General features: G+C 45.5%; 1 protein-coding gene across 1 annotated transcript in view; it reads left to right on the top strand.

Moving 5' to 3' along the window:
* The first annotated feature begins 7,867 nt into the window (after nucleotides 1-7,867).
* Nucleotides 7,868-17,958, top strand: part of WDR82 (WD repeat domain 82) — a 30,988-nt gene continuing 20,897 nt past the window's right edge. The window contains exons 1-2 of the mRNA XM_075004930.1: nucleotides 7,868-8,267; nucleotides 13,825-13,922. Coding sequence (XP_074861031.1) covers nucleotides 8,107-8,267; nucleotides 13,825-13,922 — 259 coding nt within the window. The 5' untranslated portion in view covers nucleotides 7,868-8,106. The remainder of the gene's footprint in view (nucleotides 8,268-13,824; nucleotides 13,923-17,958) is intronic.

Consider the following 17,958-nt stretch of genomic DNA (forward strand, 5'->3'; position numbering starts at 1 on the left):
GGTGCCCATGGCGAGGGTGCACCTGAAATGGGGGGACAAGGAAGGCCCCAAGGAGGTGGGCGTGCACAGCCATTTGCCGGCGGATGTACTGATGGGGGCTGACCTGGAGAACTGGCAAGGTGAACGCCCTCGTGCCCTGGTCCTGACCCGTAGCCAAAGAAAACGAGGGGTGCGCTCCCCAGATTCAGGGGTACAGGCCCAGCCAAAGTCACAGGAGCCACAGGGGCCAACCCTGAGAGAAAGGGGGCCCCCAAAAACCAGATCTCACAGGCCAGGGGTGCTGGAGCCAGGCAGGGATGGGGAAGTAGCATCCGCCCCTGCCCCAGCGGAAGAATTCCAGGCAGAGCAGCAGAGAGACCCCTCCTTGCAGAAGCTGAGGGAACTGGCCAGTCTCAGCCCAGCTCCACAGCTGGGGGAGGGCTGCAGGAAGAGATTCCTGTGGGAAAAAGGATTCCTGTACTGGGAGTGGGCTCCCAGATGCAAAGCGGAGCCATGGAAGGTCCACAGGCAACTAGTGGTCCCCCAAAAGTACCGGCGCAGCCTACTGTACCTAGCCCATGATGTCCCGCTCGCAGGACACCAGGGGATCCACCGCACCAGGAGAAGGTTGTTACAGAACTTTTTTTGGCCAGGGATCTTTGCAGCTGTCCGTCTGTATTGCCTGTCCTGTGATCCCTGCCAGAGGGTGGGGAAGACACGGGACAAGGGGAAAGCTGCCCTGAGGCCACTGCCCATCATAGAGGAGCCTTTCCAGAAAGTGGCTATAGACATAGTGGGCCCCTTCAGCAAGGCAATGCGTTCGGGGAAGAAATATATTTTGGTAGTGGTAGATTTTGCCACGCGATACCCAGAAGCTGTGGCCTTGACCTCTATCGACGCTGACACCGTGGCGGATGCACTGCTGTCCATTTTCAGCAGAGTGGGGTTCCCCAAGGAGGTCCTCACAGATCAGGGGTCCAACTTCATGTCGGCCCTGCTGCAAAGCTTGTGGGACAAGTGTGGGGTCCGGCACACCTGGGTCACAGCCTACCACCCGCAGACCAATGGGCTGGTGGAGAGGTTCAATGGGACTCTGAAGCAGATGCTGAGAACCTTCATGAATCAATACCCCCATGACTGGGACAAGTACTTACCCCACCTGCTGTTTGCATACAGGGAGGTGCCCCAGGAATCCATGGGGTTCTCCCCGTTTGAGCTGCTGTATGGAAGGAGGGTACGGGGACGCTTGGACTTGCTCAGAGAAGAGTGGGAGGGGACGGCCTCTCCTGAAGGGGAGTCAGTGGTACAGTATGTACTGACCTTCCAGGGAAAACTCACCGAGCTCATGGGCCTGGCCAGGGAGAACCTCTCCATGGCCCAGAGGAAGCAAAAGGTCTGGTATAACCGTAACGCCAGGGCCCGAGCCTATGCCACCGGGGACCAAGTGATGGTCCTTGTACCTGTGCGGCGGAACAAGCTGCAAGCAGCCTGGGATGGGCCCTTCAAGGTTGTCAAACAGCTAAATGACGTGAATTATGTGGTGGAACTGTCGAACCGGGCCCACAGCGACCGGGTCTATCACGTGAACATGATGAAACCTTACTGGGACAGAGAGAACTTGGTGCTGGCCGTGTGCAGACACTGGGAGGGGCAGGGGGATGATCCCTTGGTGGATTTACTCACAAGGACTGGAGCCGGCTCCTTGCTGGAGTCTATTCCCCTCTCAGACCAGCTGACCCCTGCCCAGCAGACGGAGATCAAGGAGGTGCTGCATTCGCATCAACAGCTGTTTTCTGACAGACCCGGACACCCCTGACCTGGCTGCATCACATGAAAGGGGCCAACGCCAAGCTCCTGCGGTGGAGTCTGCTCCTGCAGGACTACGACACGGAGGTGGTCCATGTGAAGGGGAACAACAACACCATAGCCGATGCCCTGTCACGCAGGGAGGGCCCCGAACTTCCCCAGGTCACGGGCTAAGTGACCCCGCTCAGTTCGGTCTGGAAGGGGGGAGAGATGTAATGGAGTGGGGGGAGTGCATGTGTGAGTCAGGCTGGGTGTCTGAGGCAAGCAGCAGCTCCCAGTGGCTAAGGATGACCCTGGGGCTACAACTGGCAGGTAACACCTCTGCCTTGAACAAAGAGGAGGGAGGAGCTGAGCTGGGTTTTGAATCGGGGTCGGCGGTTAGGAAGCTAGGGGAAGAGAGAGCTGGAAGGCAGCCAGCCGGAGGAGGGGGAAAGCTACACCCCAGAGGGGCACCCCTCAGGGTCATCTCCCCAGGACAGGTTGGAAGGACTGTCTCTGGCTACTGTACTGTCGCTTCTGTGAGAAACTGGGCTTCTGTTGCCTAATAAACCTTGTGTTGTACCTGCTGAGTGAGAGTCACTCCTGCCAGCGGACGGGGTGCAGTGCAGGGGGACCCCTGAACCCCATCACACCATGTCACCTGTGATAGCAATTTTCAGTAGGGGACTGGAAACTGTAACGAGCATTAGAGCCCTGAGCCCTGGTACCCTGTGTCTGAAGCCTGGAGCTCATAGGTGCCTCATGAGACAGGAGCCATGAGCCTTTCCACCCTGCACAGCTGAAGTCCTGAGGCTCTCCCACACCCCCAGTTTTTATAGCATGTATTGGGGGTGGAAGGCACTCAGAAAAAAAAAGAAAAAAAACTTGAGACCCTCTGACCAGGAATTGCTGCTTAATTCCTACTGTCTCATGGGAATCCCTGCAGAATAGTTCAGTTGAAACCATTCACCTTCAGTGTACTGCTGGTGAGGATATTTGCACAATGCTTAGATTTTTGCTCCACAAATGTTCATTTTTACTCCTGTTACCAGATTTTTCATAGAATCCTACAGCTGGAAGGGACCTCAGGAGCTCACCTAGTCCAGCCCCCTGCTTCAAGCAGGATCAGCCACAACTAAGTCATCCCAGCCAGGGCCTTGTCAGACCGGGACTTAAAAACCTCATGGTATGCTCATTTATTTTGGGTTTCGGGGGTGAGAGGTGACAAATTCCATCAGTGTGTTGCTTGTGTTACTAGTGCTCCTAAGGAGCTTTACTTCTCCCTCCTGCTAATTCCCTCCCAATGGAGCTATTCTGCCTGACCGAGGGTCCACAGGATTAAAGTCTTTCCACCTCGACCCAGGTGAACAAAAACACACACACACACACTGCCAGAGCTCATCTGAGAGGATCAGTTAATCAGCACTCACAAACTGATACCTTATATGTCCCTGTACCCAGTGGGCTGGGTTGCACAGCAGTTGCAAGATGTGGCCCTTTTGTGCTCTTTGGACGCAGTGGTGCTGTTAAACAGCGCTGTCAGCTGCCACCCTAATATGCCACCCCAATACGCCACCCCGGTTCAGCACACCCTCCCCAGTTCTCAATTTCACAGCCCAATTCGTCTGCTAGTAAGCCACTCGGTAGGCAAACCCCACAGGAGTTCTGGGCACCACAGGGATCTTTTTTCAGCTTAGGTACAAGAAGTGTTGCTGCAGAATGAATGGGGAAGCCAAAACAACACCCCTGAGGAAGAGTGAGCAAGAGAGGAAGAAAAGGAGAGAGGCAATCAGCTTGACAATGAAAGTTATTTATTTTTGGGTAGTGAATATATATTTAAAAGTTACAATCGTAAATAAACGGATTACAAATGTTAGGGCTAGCAAACCGGATAACTAATTACATAAGGCAAGGTTTGGAGGCTATGCCTAGAGAGAAAGAGAGAGAGAGCTCACCACTCTGTGGAGATTCCACTGCTTGGGGGTCCCAGAAGGTGGTGGTAGCTGGGGGGTCCAGAGGGCAGGAGACAAGCCGAGCCCCCAGCACAATAAGGCAGGCGATGATGAATTCTCAATGGAACTGATGTAGCGTTTATATCCAGGCATCAGAGCAGTTTCTTGAGCAAGGGTAGGTGTTTTTGTAGAGACAGCACAATGGTTCAAGAACACTGGGTTTGATTATGGGTAAACAGAGGTGATACAATAGAGACAGATCATGCCTGGCTCTGGGTGATGTTCCTTGAAAAAGCTCAGAATGCAACTAGGCAGTTTCAGCATTTTGGGTATCAATAGGATCCATTACTACAAGTGGTCTGATAATGACTAATTTGGGTGTGAGCAGGCCTGAGTTCATTAGCATCTGGAGCAGAGACTTCCCATCAGGCAGTGCTTCTCTGTTTTGGGTATCCCAGATGTCAGTGAACAACAAGAAGTCTTGTGGCACCTTATAGACTAACAGATATTTTGGAGCATAAGTTTTTGTGGACAAAGACCCGCTTCAACAGATGCATGAGTGGGGGGGGGGTGGTTTCAGAGGGGTATTTAAAGAGTGAGGTCCCAGAAAGAGGGAGGGCCAGAGCTGACAAGGTCTATTAAGCAAGGTGGAAATGGCCCAGTATCAACAGTTCCTGGGTTGGAAAAGCTGTTCTCCATTTAATATGCTAATGAAGATGTCTTTCTGCTCTATCTTCAATGCAGATGAGGCTAGGGGTGTTTCCTTAATCCAGTCACCCTTGTTGGTGGGATTTAGGTGTGTCCATTACTGACAGTTTCAGTGCTTTGTCTCTGATTCAAGCAAAGGCGTTGGGGGAGAGGATTGTTTTCCATAAATATCACTCCCTGGCTTCCCAAAAGCCATGCTCTGGTTCCCAAAACAAAGAGTTGGTAGGTAACACTCCTGATGCTTTTTACTTCTTCTTGGCGGTCATTTGAGAAAGAGTACCATGTCTTCACGTCACCCACCTACTTGTGAGTCTGTTGATGGCTGATCAGCCCAATTCTGGAGCTGGAGGCCTGATCACAGAAGGGGCAGGTGCTGGTAACTGTTGGAGGGGTGCAGGGACGTTTTTGCTGCTCTTTCCCTACTGCTTATCCCTCTGTAGTCATAAATCCCTATGACATCACCCGCGTTTCTACATTAGTTAACAATACTGTTAAAAAATAAAAAGAACCGTGGATGGGAAATCAATACCATCTTGGCTGATGCCCTTTCTTCTTTATACTTTGCACTGTAAGATCTTTGGGATGGGAACTCTTTGTTTTTTGTACAGTGCCAACCACAGTGGGGACCTAATCCATGACCAAGGCCCCTACTTGCTACTGCAATACAAACAATAAATAATAATCCTCCTTTAGACTTCTAGTCAACTCTCTCCCTTTGAAACTCTTCACACATTCCACTCTGAAATTCCTAGCTGAGGTCAACACAATAAGAGTATCTGATGTGATCAAAAAGATGCCTCTTCTATTTCCTGCTTCCAGTGTTTGGGATTAGAAAGTAGTGCTATTTCTATTTTATATTTTTCTAAAGGTCTGATTCTGGCCTCATGCTGGTTAAAAACCATGAGCAACTCCTGAAATCAATGGACTTGCATTAACGTAAAAGTGGGGAGAGATTAGAATGAGGTCCCACTTATTTTAGAGGTGGTGGAAGAAGCCCTGGAGAGGAAGCAGTCCGACGTGTGAAACAGTATTTAAACAGCCCTGCTGAGAAGAGGATAAAAGAATGTAGGTCTGAATTACAGTGCACATGCCAGAGGAAGACAAGCTACGAAAAAACAAAGATTCTGTTTTCATACAAATGATCCCCGTGATGGGGATCAAATGCCTAAAACTCAGAACATGCATCATCTGCAGAAAAAGATTTCTTTGTAGCTTTCTGGAAAGTGTTAGTGGCTCTTTCAGTGTTAGGAGGTGCCAGGGCTAACAATTTTGATATTGCATCTATTTTACCCACAGAATCTCACATCCTGATTGCAACAACATTTTGCGTGTCCAAAAAGTCAGGTCAGAAATGTGTCATCAGAGTCTGAGTATGTCACATAAGAGCTGCGTCTACACGTGCACGCTACTTCGAAGTAGCGGCACCAACTTCGAAATAGCGCCCGTCGCGTCTACACGTGTCGGGCGCTATTTCGAAGTTAACTTCGACGTTAGGCGGCGAGACGTCGAAGTCTCTAACCTCATGAGGAGATAGGAATAGCGCCCTACTTCGACGTTCAACGTCGAAGTAGGGACCGTGTAGACGATCCGCGTCCTGCAACGTCGAAATTGCTGGGTCCTCCATGGCGGCCATCAGCTGGGGGGTTGAGAGATGCTCTCTCTCCAGCCCCTGCGGGGCTCTATGGTCACCGTGGGCAGCAGCCCTTAGCCCAGGGCTTCTGGCTGCTTCTGCGGCAGCTGGGGATCTATGCTGCAGGCACAGGGTCTGCAACCAGTTGTCAGCTCTGTGTATCTTGTGTTGTTTAGTGCAACTGTGTCTGGGAGGGGCCCTTTAAGGGAGCGGCTTGCTGTTGAGTCCGCCCTGTGACCCTGTCTGCAGCTGTGCCTGGCATCCCTATTTCGATGTGTGCTACTTTGACGTGTAGACGTTCCCTCGCTGCGCCTATTTCGATGTTGGGCTGAGCAACGTCGAAGTTGAACATCGACGTTGCTGGCCCTGGAGGACGTGTAGACGTTATTCATCAAAATAGCCTATTTCGATGTCGCAACATCGAAATAAGCTATTTCGATGTTGGCTGCACGTGTAGACGTAGCCAAGGAGAACATTACATTAGGAAATGATTTGTTTTTCTTCCGCATCACTAGCTGCGTCATGATTGTGATAGCAATCACAGAAGCACTAGGGGCTTTGTCCAAAGGCCACAGTAGGCTTTAGATCAGACCCTAGGAAAGAGACAACTTCTATAAAGGAGAACGAAGGTAAAGAGAAGGAATCAGTCTAAAGATCACACAGAGATTCTGGACATATATGTCAATTATAGGGAACATCCTACCCTTTTAAGATCTTCCTGCAGCAGTCTTGCCAGCTTCCAACATAGTGGCTGGAAATGACACCATACCAGTAGCCTCTTCTTTCCTGTTGCCCTCAGATAAACAAGAATGACATCAGGCCGGTAGTTTTAAGTCCCCTCCCTTCTTTTGCATCGGTAATTGGCAAATAAAATCAGACTGATACCTTAGCAGTGTAACTAGGGTAAATTACAAATTAAAATGAGCACTCATTTAAATATTCAGTACAACTCCCCATCCATCCCAGCATACTGTATGAAGTACTCTGTCATTAGGCCCCTAGTACAGGAGTGGAAATTGAGCTGTAGAAAAGGCCAATTATTTTTCCTACAGAAGGGCACCTACATGTTTGGGGGGGCCTGATTCCCGACCGCAGGGCCTTAATTTCTAGACAAGCTAAATGCCTGCAGCTCCCACTGACTTCATCTATGAAATCAGTGGCCACAACCGGAGGCCTAAGGGAATTTTCCAAGGCAGCAAACAAATCTACCTCCTCAGCCCCAGAGACAAGGTGGCTCATTGCACCAACTCCTGCTGGTGGACGGGGCTACAGGTGACTGGCTTGAGGTGGGACAGCAGCTCTGGGGCCCAGCAGGGCTGTGGGTTCGCAGTCAGCCTTAGTGGTCCACTGACACTGAAAGTTAGTGGCCTAGTTTCTGGAGAAGGGGGTCTATTGGCCACGCTTGGAACCCTGGTGACCCCCTTCTGTAGTGGGGGGGGGGGGGCTTGAGGGCCAGGGTGTGGCGCAGGGATTGGCTGTGGGGTCGGGGGTCTGGCAGCCCCCCAGGTTAAGGAGGGGCTTGCTAGCCCAGTTTGTGGGGCAGAAAGGGGGCCCCGGCCCTTGGGGGGGAGGGGGGAGCGCCGCAGCCATCACAGCAGGGCCTCCTGCCACACACAAAATGGCCGCCGGGCCCAGCCGGCGGTCGATGACGTCATCGCCCGCGCTCCTACAATGCATTGCTTCCCCTCCCCGAGTTCCCCCCCCTCCCGTCGCCGTCCCAGAATGCATTGCCCCGCCGCTTCGCCAATCCCGCCATGCACTGCTCCCCCGCTCCCTCACCAGCCCCCGCCCGCTGCGGCCCACAATGCCCCGCTGCCGCTCCCTCCCGCCCCGGGATGGCCCTGTAGCAGGAAGATGGCGGACACAATGAGCAGGAGCCGCCTCTCCACAGCCTGAGCCGACCCCGTCTGAGGGCGCCGCGCGGCCCCTGCCCGAGACTCGCGTCTTCCCGGCCGCCGCCCGGCTCCTCTTCTCCGGCGCGGGGCCCCGGCCCGGCTCCTCAGGCCCCGCTCGAGCGTTCCTCGCCCCCCCTCCCCCCGCAAGCCGCGCGGCATGAAGCTAACGGACAACGTGCTGCGGAGCTTCCGCGTGGCCAAGGTCTTCCGCGAGAACTCGGACAAGATCAACTGCTTCGACTTCAGCCCCAACGGCGAGACCGTCATCTCCAGCAGCGACGACGACTCCATCGTGCTCTACGACTGCCAGGAGGGCAAGTGAGTGCCGGGGAGGGGGTGGGGTGACTGCGGGGCGCCCCGGCCGGGACAGGTGGGTGATGCTGCGCCACCGCCTTTGCTGTTGGCCGGAATCATGGCACCCGTCCCACTTCAGTTAATAGGACCTGTGGAAGGAGTAAATTAACGACAGGTGATTTCCGCCCTTCTTTTTCCGCTTTCCCCCCATCTGTGTACACCCTGGATTCTTATACCTGCTCCAGATCGCAAGAAGTGGGTCTTACCCACGAAAGCGCGTTACTGGTATAGACAACAAGAAGTCCCGTGGCACCTCATGGACTAACGGATATTTTGGAGCGCAAGTTTTCGCGGGCAAAGACCCGCTTTGGCAGATGCATCGTGGGTCTTTGCCCACAAAAGCTTATGCTTCAAAATATCTGTTAATCTGTAAGATGCCACGGGAGTTCTTGTTGTTTTTGAAGGAACAGACTAACATGGCTACCTCTCTGATACTTACCTGATATATAAAATTGTTAGTCCTTTAAATGCTACAGGACTGCCTGTTTTTCCTTTTCACCCTGGGGGCTGGAGCAGGAGGGATCCACACCCCTCTCCCCCTGGGATTACCAGCCTTGCCAGGTGGGGAGCCTGTCAGGGAGACAAGGTGGATTCTGGGAGGCCAAAGAAGAGCACCTGTTTAACCCATCCCTGTTAGCCTGAGCGCTAAAGCTGATAGCCAGAGGCTGATGCAGAAGACTGGGAGGAGGTGAAGGCAACCACTGTACTTTGGATAAAAGTTCTCAGTATATGCAGGGGATAGGGACTGTAAAGTTACGCCTTAAAGTGAAATGACTTAGAATGAGTTTTCCCTTAGAGGGAATAAGGAGTGTAAGAGCATAAATTTTTGTACGTGAGCATTCAAACCCTAATATACCACTCATATAGCGCGCCAGGCATTTAAAGCATTTTAAACAACAGTTAAAGAAATGGTCCTAACCCAAAGTACATTTTTAAACCATGTTTATCCTTTGTGCAGTTTGAGACACAAGAGTCAGAGAGGATGTTGGGAGGGTACACTAATTTTCCATTCTCTTAATGACTTAGGTGCAAGAAATTTTTGCGTCTTGTATGTCAAAGTTTCAATGGTGTAGGTGTGAAACAACGCGTTTTGAAGTGACTTATGTCAAGAACTGACTGTATCCCTTGTGTTGCTAAAGCTCAAGTGGCTATAGCTCAGGCTTCCAGGTGGAAGCAGCTGTGTGAAATTTACATCCTTCCTGTGTTAGCATTGTTTCTGTCTGCAAGCTTCTTTGATAGCAAAAGGGCAGGTGATAAGAGGTTGAGATGGGTTTGGTTGTGCTGCTGTTTCGCAGAGCTCCAAGCAATAGTTGAAAGTGTTGTAATGGTGCGTCTGCAAACTAGGGAACTTTCTTTGCATGAAGATAGGTGCTTTTTATGGAATGAGTACGTAAAAATTAAAACAGAAAAAATAGGACTTGCAAATGGAGCTGCAACAGCAGCAATAAGATTTTTATTAGATTCTGTCTTGCACTGTGGTAGAAGCACCTGAGTCCTATCTACACTATAGCCTACTTCGCTCTTCCTACCTGCACTGGAAATGAAACAGTGGGAATTCTCAGCACCTAAACACAGAATTGTGGATACAAACAGGACAACTTTTGCTTCATATATGAAAGTTTACATTTTTTTAAACAACTATGGAGACTAGAATCTTGTTTAAAAGGTGTAGTACAGTACTATTGCACATTGTAAACTTATACTATATAAGTTCACTGTACTATACTTATGGAAAAAGGAACTAACATCTAGTTATGGTTAAAATGCCAGTTACTTGAGAGTTCTGGATAATAGAACGCTGGATATGAAAGAGTTTACTCTATATCTGTATGTCCTGAGGTGGACTTGTTTAGGTTAAGGTCATTGTGGAAAATGCATAGTTCAGTTTTGCTATTTTAAAAGGTAATAAACGTTTTGTCACAATAGATGTATTTGAACATGTAGATTATTTAGTGGCTACAGGTTTTGTTAAAACATGCAAATCCACTGTTATTTGTAAGTTTGAAAGTGGGTGCAATTTTAAAGGCATCTGTTGATGTAAGGCAATTTCTCCTTATTCTTGTAAAGTGGTCTAGAACATACTTAATTTGTGCATTGCTGTATTGGATTCTTTCTCCTATCACTAGGCCATAGCATAGGCTCAAAATACTAGAAACTGAATGATGGATGCTGTACCATGGTGAAACTTGACAGCATCGGGCTTGCAGATAAGGTTGTTTTCTATAGTTTTGCCTTCAAGGAGCCAGAATTGTGTACCCTTCCAAACCTGTCATCCAGAATGTTTTTTGTTTTTGTTTTTGTTTTTGTTTTTTTGTGTTTTTTAAGCATAAGTGCAGGGTGACTATCTTTCATTCCTAGCTTTTGCAAATGCCCAGTCTAAACTCAGTAACTTTTAGCATCGCTACTTTCAGTGAGGGGATTGCTTTTTGCTGCTTTTATCAGCACACACATTGATATGCTGTTCTTTAAACCTGTTACTTGTTTCACTTTGACAAATTTCAATAAACTCTACAGGTACAGGCACTTGTCTTTCATTTTTGTGTAGCATCTTCCTCACCAGGATTCTTTTGCAATTTTAAGCTTTTAAAGGCAGAAAAGTCACTCTCAGAAGGAATCATCTCTGTGTAATCTGAGGAGATGGTGAAACTATTCATGGCAAACAGTGTCCATATATTTGCCTGATCTTCTTGTAAGTGCATCTAAATTGGTCTAAATCAGCCTGACTTGGTTTCTGTTGCATGATCCAAAGGGGTGACAGCTCCAATGATTTGATTGATTGCAGTGGTTTGACTCAAAAGCTAGTATCCCTGAATAGATGGTTCCAAAATTGCTTACAGTTGCCTGAAAGGCATCAGCTTTGCTTAGTTACCTATTTTTTACTTAAAGTGTAAAATAAGAAATTCCTTCAAAACAGATGCATGATTTAAGATATGGACAATGTGTTGTGGGGTATTTTGCGGGGGGGGGGAGGTTGGGTAGGGAGCGGTGGTATTATTAGCTCTAGGACAGCAAGTACAAATTTGTGTTATGGAGAATTCAGCATCCCTATCAGGAGATTTAATTGCTGTGCCTTTAAACATGGCTAATCAATATTAATTGCTGCAACCAGAAGAGTAACTTTGTACTATCAACCTATACTGAACTAATGTATATTGATTGAGTCTTGCTCAGATATAAGCTTGTCAGTAGCTCTATCGGTATGACTGTCCCATTTTGAGAATGTCCCTGTGACTCACTGCAATTGTCTCTCTTATTTTGTGGGTGTATTGTTTGTTTGGTCCAGAGTTAAGGCCACCTTTGGCTTGCACATGGCAAGATATTTCAAAATCTCTTATATTGAAATTGTTCAGCGACTGTAATCCATTTTTTTAAACAAACATTTGGATCTCCTGGTGTTTTTTCTGGAACAATCTAGTAATAGGATCGTTATATGGACAAAATGACACATTTTTTGTTTCTGTACATTTCACAAGCCAAAGAGTAATCATAGCAATATGATTCATATTGCTCAGATACCTAGTACACATATAAGAAGGAAAGTTGAATGTCTTTACTGAATTGATTCTTGAGGTTGTGTATGGTGCAGTAATCTACAAGAGAGCTGCCTGTATCAGATTCTTAGGCTTTCTGCAACTTACGCAAAACCGTTCATTTTTTGACCTGAAACACTATGGATATGTAGTGCTCTGTTTAGTTGGCTCACAGCCTTTAGCGTTACCATCTGCAGATCCAAGATGCTTGCTTTCGATCCAAAAACCTCAACAATATGTGATCCAGGCATTTTTCAGATTAATAATTTATGCATAATTTTTAATACAAATAGTGTGGAAGTCAGAGGTTAGCTTGGGCGCAGCAGCAAAGTTTGACAAAGTTGTGACAAAATATTAGAGCAGCCATTTCCCTCCAAAAATGAATGCAGTAGTTTTGCAGCAGCAAATGGTCAAGTTTTATTTTACTTCAAAGCCCACACTGGCTTGGTTGGCAAGTTAACTTAGAAAATGCCATCAAACTATGCTTGCAATGAAGAGAGATCCATGCTCTTGAGCATGCCTAAGTAGTTCACTATTCCGTTTTCCCACCCAGTCTCCCAAGGGTTGTACTTCTATAGCTAACATCAACTAACTGGGCCCATTTCCTTTCTTTCCCTCTGGCAGCTCGGTTTTATTGCTCTGCGTATTCATTTCTCCTCTACTTGTGTTTGGGGCAGCTCACCTGTTTGCTCAACTGTAGTTTGACAGCTCTTTTGGTCACTCTGCTTCTGACTAGCAGCTCTGTGCTACTGTTCCTGAAGTAATTCAACTTTCTGGTTCATGCTTGTTGGTCTCTGAGTAATAACGTCTAAATTTGATGTGTTGGGGAAAAGGAGCCAGCGAAGAGGCTAAACTTCTTCTAACACTTGAAAAACGTTCGTGAACTTGATCATTGGAACAGCCAAGGTAATCTACAGAGGGATGTGGAATGTGTGTGTGTAACGGCAGAAGATTTACGGGGCTAACAACAGGGTTGACTCTTGGGATCTGGAGTTTTAATATCAAGTCATTGAGTATCTATGGAAATTTTGAATGAATGCTTGTTTACACATAAGAAAATGTAATTGTTGTGTTGTGTTCAGGTTCAGACAATGTATCTCCTCCAGTCTGCTCTGGTTTCAAGCAGAAACTGAAACCTTATACTGTACAGTAGTGTGTTGTAGTTAAAGTGCGTTCTTTTGTATTCCGAAAACACAAGTTTCAGGTGTTTAAAAGTCAAAGTCTATCAGGAAATGTATATAAAATTTACAGTATTAGAAGCAAATAGTTGTACGTGTAGGGTTCCCCCCTCCTCAAAAAACCCCCAAACATTTGTGTATTGACCTTTTTAGCTGGTGGAAGAAATTAAGTTGTTCATAACATGTTTTCTAAAGGAAATCCAGAGTCTTCCACTTAAGGGTGAATCCTTGCTAAGAAGTGAGGTTTGGGTTTATTTAAGATAGTGGGGTGTGGCGGGGGGGAGGTAAGCTATGGTTCTTAGAGAGAGAGAGTGTGCGCGCGCGCATGAATGTAGAAATAGTGACAGCAAGGAACAGACTGCCAGAGCTTGTACTAGTGTTTCATATTGTAGCTTAGACCACACAACTTTTGTCAGTTATTGTGGATTCCTATCTTAAAATACCCTTACAAGTCCAAATCTGCATTTCCTGAGGTGGCATAAGCATGTGTCAAATTTTACAGTGATTGTTGTGGTGACATCTTGTTCACAGGAGACCAAAATGAGACCTACTAATTATCCTAGGATTTTAGTATAAATCCCCTGAGGTGGAAGGCTAATCCATGAGCGTACTGTGTGACAAGATCCTTTATGATTCTGTTTTCCAGTCTTAAAGATCTCAACAGTTTTCCTTCCTCATATAAAAGCATCTGGATACTGCAAAGCATTTATGGGACTAAGTTACCAAAAAGTAGGCTTTCACAGTCAGTAAGTTGCGGGTCAAGCTCTTGTGTGTTGAAGGGGACGTAATTAGTTCTGTATTTTCTTCTGACAGACCAAAGAGAACATTGTACAGTAAAAAGTATGGAGTGGACCTAATCAGATACACACACGCGGCCAACACTGTGGTGTATAGCTCCAATAAAATTGATGGTAAGTGACCTATTATTGTTCAGCAGTCTTTCTGCACTGAGATGGTACATCTGGATAAATAGCAGTAGAGGCTGGGGAAAGCTTGGGACTTTTGAATGGTATGAGTAGCTTGTTTTTGGCAACCTCTAGGACAGTGGCAAATGGACATTTTCATCTGTAAAGTATATCTTAAAGGCATTCCCTGGCAAATAATGGTCTCTTGCTGCTAATTTCTGTTCTTCTTTACTATAGTAATCAGCGTTAACATGCTTTATTAGTAGATGGGAGATGAGTTCTATTCTTAACTCTCTTGTTGAGCTGCTGTTTGATATTGGTCTAATCATTTAGCTTCTCTGTAACTGTTTCAAATGAGCATTTTACTGCTTTTAGTGAGGTTTTGAATAGTTATGCCAGGAAACATGCCCTTGTGAATATTTTCCACTTGCCAGTGACTCAACAGCAAATGATGTTCAAAATGACCTTTAAAAGCTTTTGTTTTTTTTGTGTTTTTTTGACAGCCTTTCAAACTCAATTTAAGGTCATATATAGGGAGATATACATATCTCAGAGATCTGGGAGGGACCTTGAGAGGTCATTGAGTCCAGTCCCCTATCCTCTCAGTGGGACCAAGCACCATCCCTGACAGATGGTGGTTTTTTGTTTTTTTTTTTTTAAATCCATTTGCCCCAGATCCCTCAATGGCCTCCTCAAGAGTTGAACTCACAACCCTGGATTTATAAGGCCAGTTCTCAAACCACTGAGCTGAGGAGGTCTAGCTTACTTTTAGCTAGCACTTCGTTATAGATGAAGATTTTGTATCAAGAACATAGTTAACAATTCAATTACATACCCTGTCTGTTCTTCTGTATTGTCTTTGTGGTACCAAGAGGACTTAAAAGTAGATTGAAAACATAATTGGTAAAGCAGGTACATGACTCAGAATAATATGTTGCTCTGGTCTCTTTCACCTATATTTCGCAAAGTGCATTACAAAGATAAGTGCCTTCTACCTATTTGTACAGAAAGAAGGGCAGGAAACTGAGGTGACATAGCAAGTCACTAAGCTTGGAGTAGAGCACAACTCTCCTGTGTCCCAACTTGGCTTTGTCCATTGATCCCTCTGCTTTTCCAGTATAACGTGCATGGGCTACCCATCTGTTTCAAAGAACCTTTCTCCCATATTCATTTCCCATCGTAACTGCACTGCATAATCATCAGTGAATTAACATTGCTTTCAGAGCCTTGTGTGAAAGGTTGTATAATTACATAAAGGATGAATTGGGTATTAAAAATTTTAATCAATCATCTCTGAGGTTCCCATGTTTTTCTCAGCACAGTGATTCTTCTTCCCCGTGTCAGAAACAATGGGGTAAAGGACTGTACTTCAGTGTTAGGAATCCTTTGAGAACTAAATCCCTGGTGTAGTTCCAGTCAATTTTCTGATCCTCATGTAGCTTTTTCTCATGGTGACAATTTACTCTGTGTGTTTACTGACTGTCTCATTTTAACATTAATTTTGTGTTGATCTTTATTGTGGCATTGTTGATTGAGCGAAGTTCTGGCTCTGTGCCATATTTGTTTAGTTTCTTTAAGTCCATTAAGTTGGTTTTGTAAACTGGCAGTTTGAAGTTCATTATCATTATGTAAACATTTTTCCTTTGCGTAGCTTTTAAAACAAACACATTGGTGTTAGAAAAGATTGATTACTGGCATTTGTATTGCAAATAATAGTAAAATGACCGGAGAAAATTGGCGTGCATCCCTGCTTTCCTCTTAAGGCAGTCCAGGTGGTGGTCCTTACTCTGCATAGTCCCTCATAAATGAAACTATGGGTAAGTGTACAAAGTGTTAACTTTTCAGGATGTTGCATTTAGAGAAATAGAGAGGTGAACTCAATCCAGTCCTTTACAGTATGAATGCTGGTATTTGCACACAAGTATGTATATATAGAAACTGTTTCTAATCTAATTCTTTCCAAAGCATTCGTCCAGAGCTTTGAACCTGGTTTCTCTTGCCTAATTCCGGGCTGAGGTAGTAGTTTGTACAGTTTGAGGGTCTATGATACCACCCGGTACAGGAGATAACTGTACAGGCCACTGCCTTGCCTGGGACAGAGCACTGTCGGCTAAGAGGATCACCCACTCACGCTTCACAAATGGTTGGTATTTAGCGGTGGAAGGTGAGATTCCACCTCATTCTTTTGAAACAGGTAAATGCAGTTTTTAGCAGAAAAACTTGCGATATGCTCCAAATTTGCTGTGTAAAAACAGATAAGTAGTAACAATAATGGGACGTAAAACTGCTGATGTGGGCTTTTTTTTAAATTATAGTGTAAGTCTCTTTTGTCCAGCTCTATTTCTAAAACATGTAAGAGAATTTGGGAGGGGGTTTGCTGCTTTTATTTATCCCTCTCTCTTTTTGTCTCCCTTAATACAAGTTTCCTGCTGATGTCGGAGGCTTAATTTGGTCTTATTTAAACTTCTCCATTCACAAATGTATGTGCAAGTGATGTGGTTCATATGCCTAATACTTGTACTCAAGTGACTTATGTTCTGCAGAGATCTTTTGATTTGGGGTGGGGAAAAAAAACGCAACATCATCTTCCAGACAAAAATTGCTGCTAATATTACTGAGGTTTTTTGCTGTATTCAGTGAAGGCCACTTGAAAGAATTAGCTGATTTCAAAATACTATCCTGTGCTATTTTAAATTTTTATAAAGAAATTAGTGATAGATGAAAAAGGTCTTTTCTTCTGTTGTCATCATATTCCTCCTTTTCCCCTAAAGCCTTTTGCCATTCGGAAGAGCTGCAGCAAAAGCACAAAGGCAACAACTGTTTGGTTTAAAAAGAAAAATGTCTCTTCTTCTGAGCTGGTTGTGTGTTTTGATTTTTTTTCAAATTCCTGTGCTTACAAGTAAGTATTCAAAGGGTCCCAGCCTAGCTTTGAAGGTCACAGCTCAGGCTATCTACACTGGAGCCTGTGCTGGCAAAACTTACATCATTCTGTGGCAGGGTGAGTTGATTTAAATGATGTTATCCAAAAAAAAAAAAAAAACCTAATGCTGCACTTAGAGTGAACTTAATTTTGGAGTAAGCCCCATTGAACTCTCTCTGGTACTTCTGTGAGTTTTTTGAGAAAGCAAATTGAGAATGGGGTTCCCTTGAAAACTTTGAGTTGTGCTGAACTAAAATAGGGAATAGATTTATAGTATTGCCATTATGGTCTGGGACCATGATATTTCAAAATAAGGGGCATGTATTATGTAATATAAAACAAGAAAATGACACACAGTGGCAATTGGCAATTTTAGATTTCTCTTACTGTAGCTTTTTGTTTTGTGTGCTTGGGTGATGGATTCTAAACCTAGATAACTAATTAAACAAACTATACGGATTAGCTAAGCTAAACCTTTTTATCTAACATCATCCAACATGGCAAACAGCTTAGGAATTTACTTTTCAAATCACACTTGCATTAAAAGGTATAGCGAGAGTCTTGAAGAATGCTGCATTACATCACCTGTGTGATTCCTGATTTATTTAGTCTTTTGTATTGCAGAGTAGTTGCCCTGTGCATGTCTCCAGTGGATGATTCATTTATTTCTCGGTCACTTGACAGAATCATCTGAATCTGGGATCTGTGGTCTTATACAGTTTTCTTATGATGTTTCATCCTTGCAGCTAGGCGCTGTCATTTTCTTGCACTGCATACACTTGATGTATTTCTCTTTTTATTTCTTCAAAATGTTCCCAGTAAGGGTCTCTCTTGCACCCAGAAGCTATGATGGTTTTTCTGTTGCAAAAATTTGAGACTATAGGAAGCTCTGTGTGTGCTGAATAATGTCTTCCCTTTTTCTTTCCAGTCCACTCCACTTTCCTTTCTATGCTGCTTCCTATATATTGTGTCTGTCTTTAAGACCATGTCTTAACTAACTCCTGTGCTGTGGTTGGCTGAGCTCCACCACCACACTAGCGGAATGGGATTGTTTCTTTTCTATACTTGGCTGTTTCTTTGTACATTTACTTTTTAGTCTGCTGAAAAACAGAAATTGAAAGC

This window comes from Carettochelys insculpta, chromosome 11 (assembly GCF_033958435.1).
Source record: "Carettochelys insculpta isolate YL-2023 chromosome 11, ASM3395843v1, whole genome shotgun sequence".
Lineage (NCBI taxonomy): Eukaryota > Metazoa > Chordata > Testudines > Carettochelyidae > Carettochelys > Carettochelys insculpta.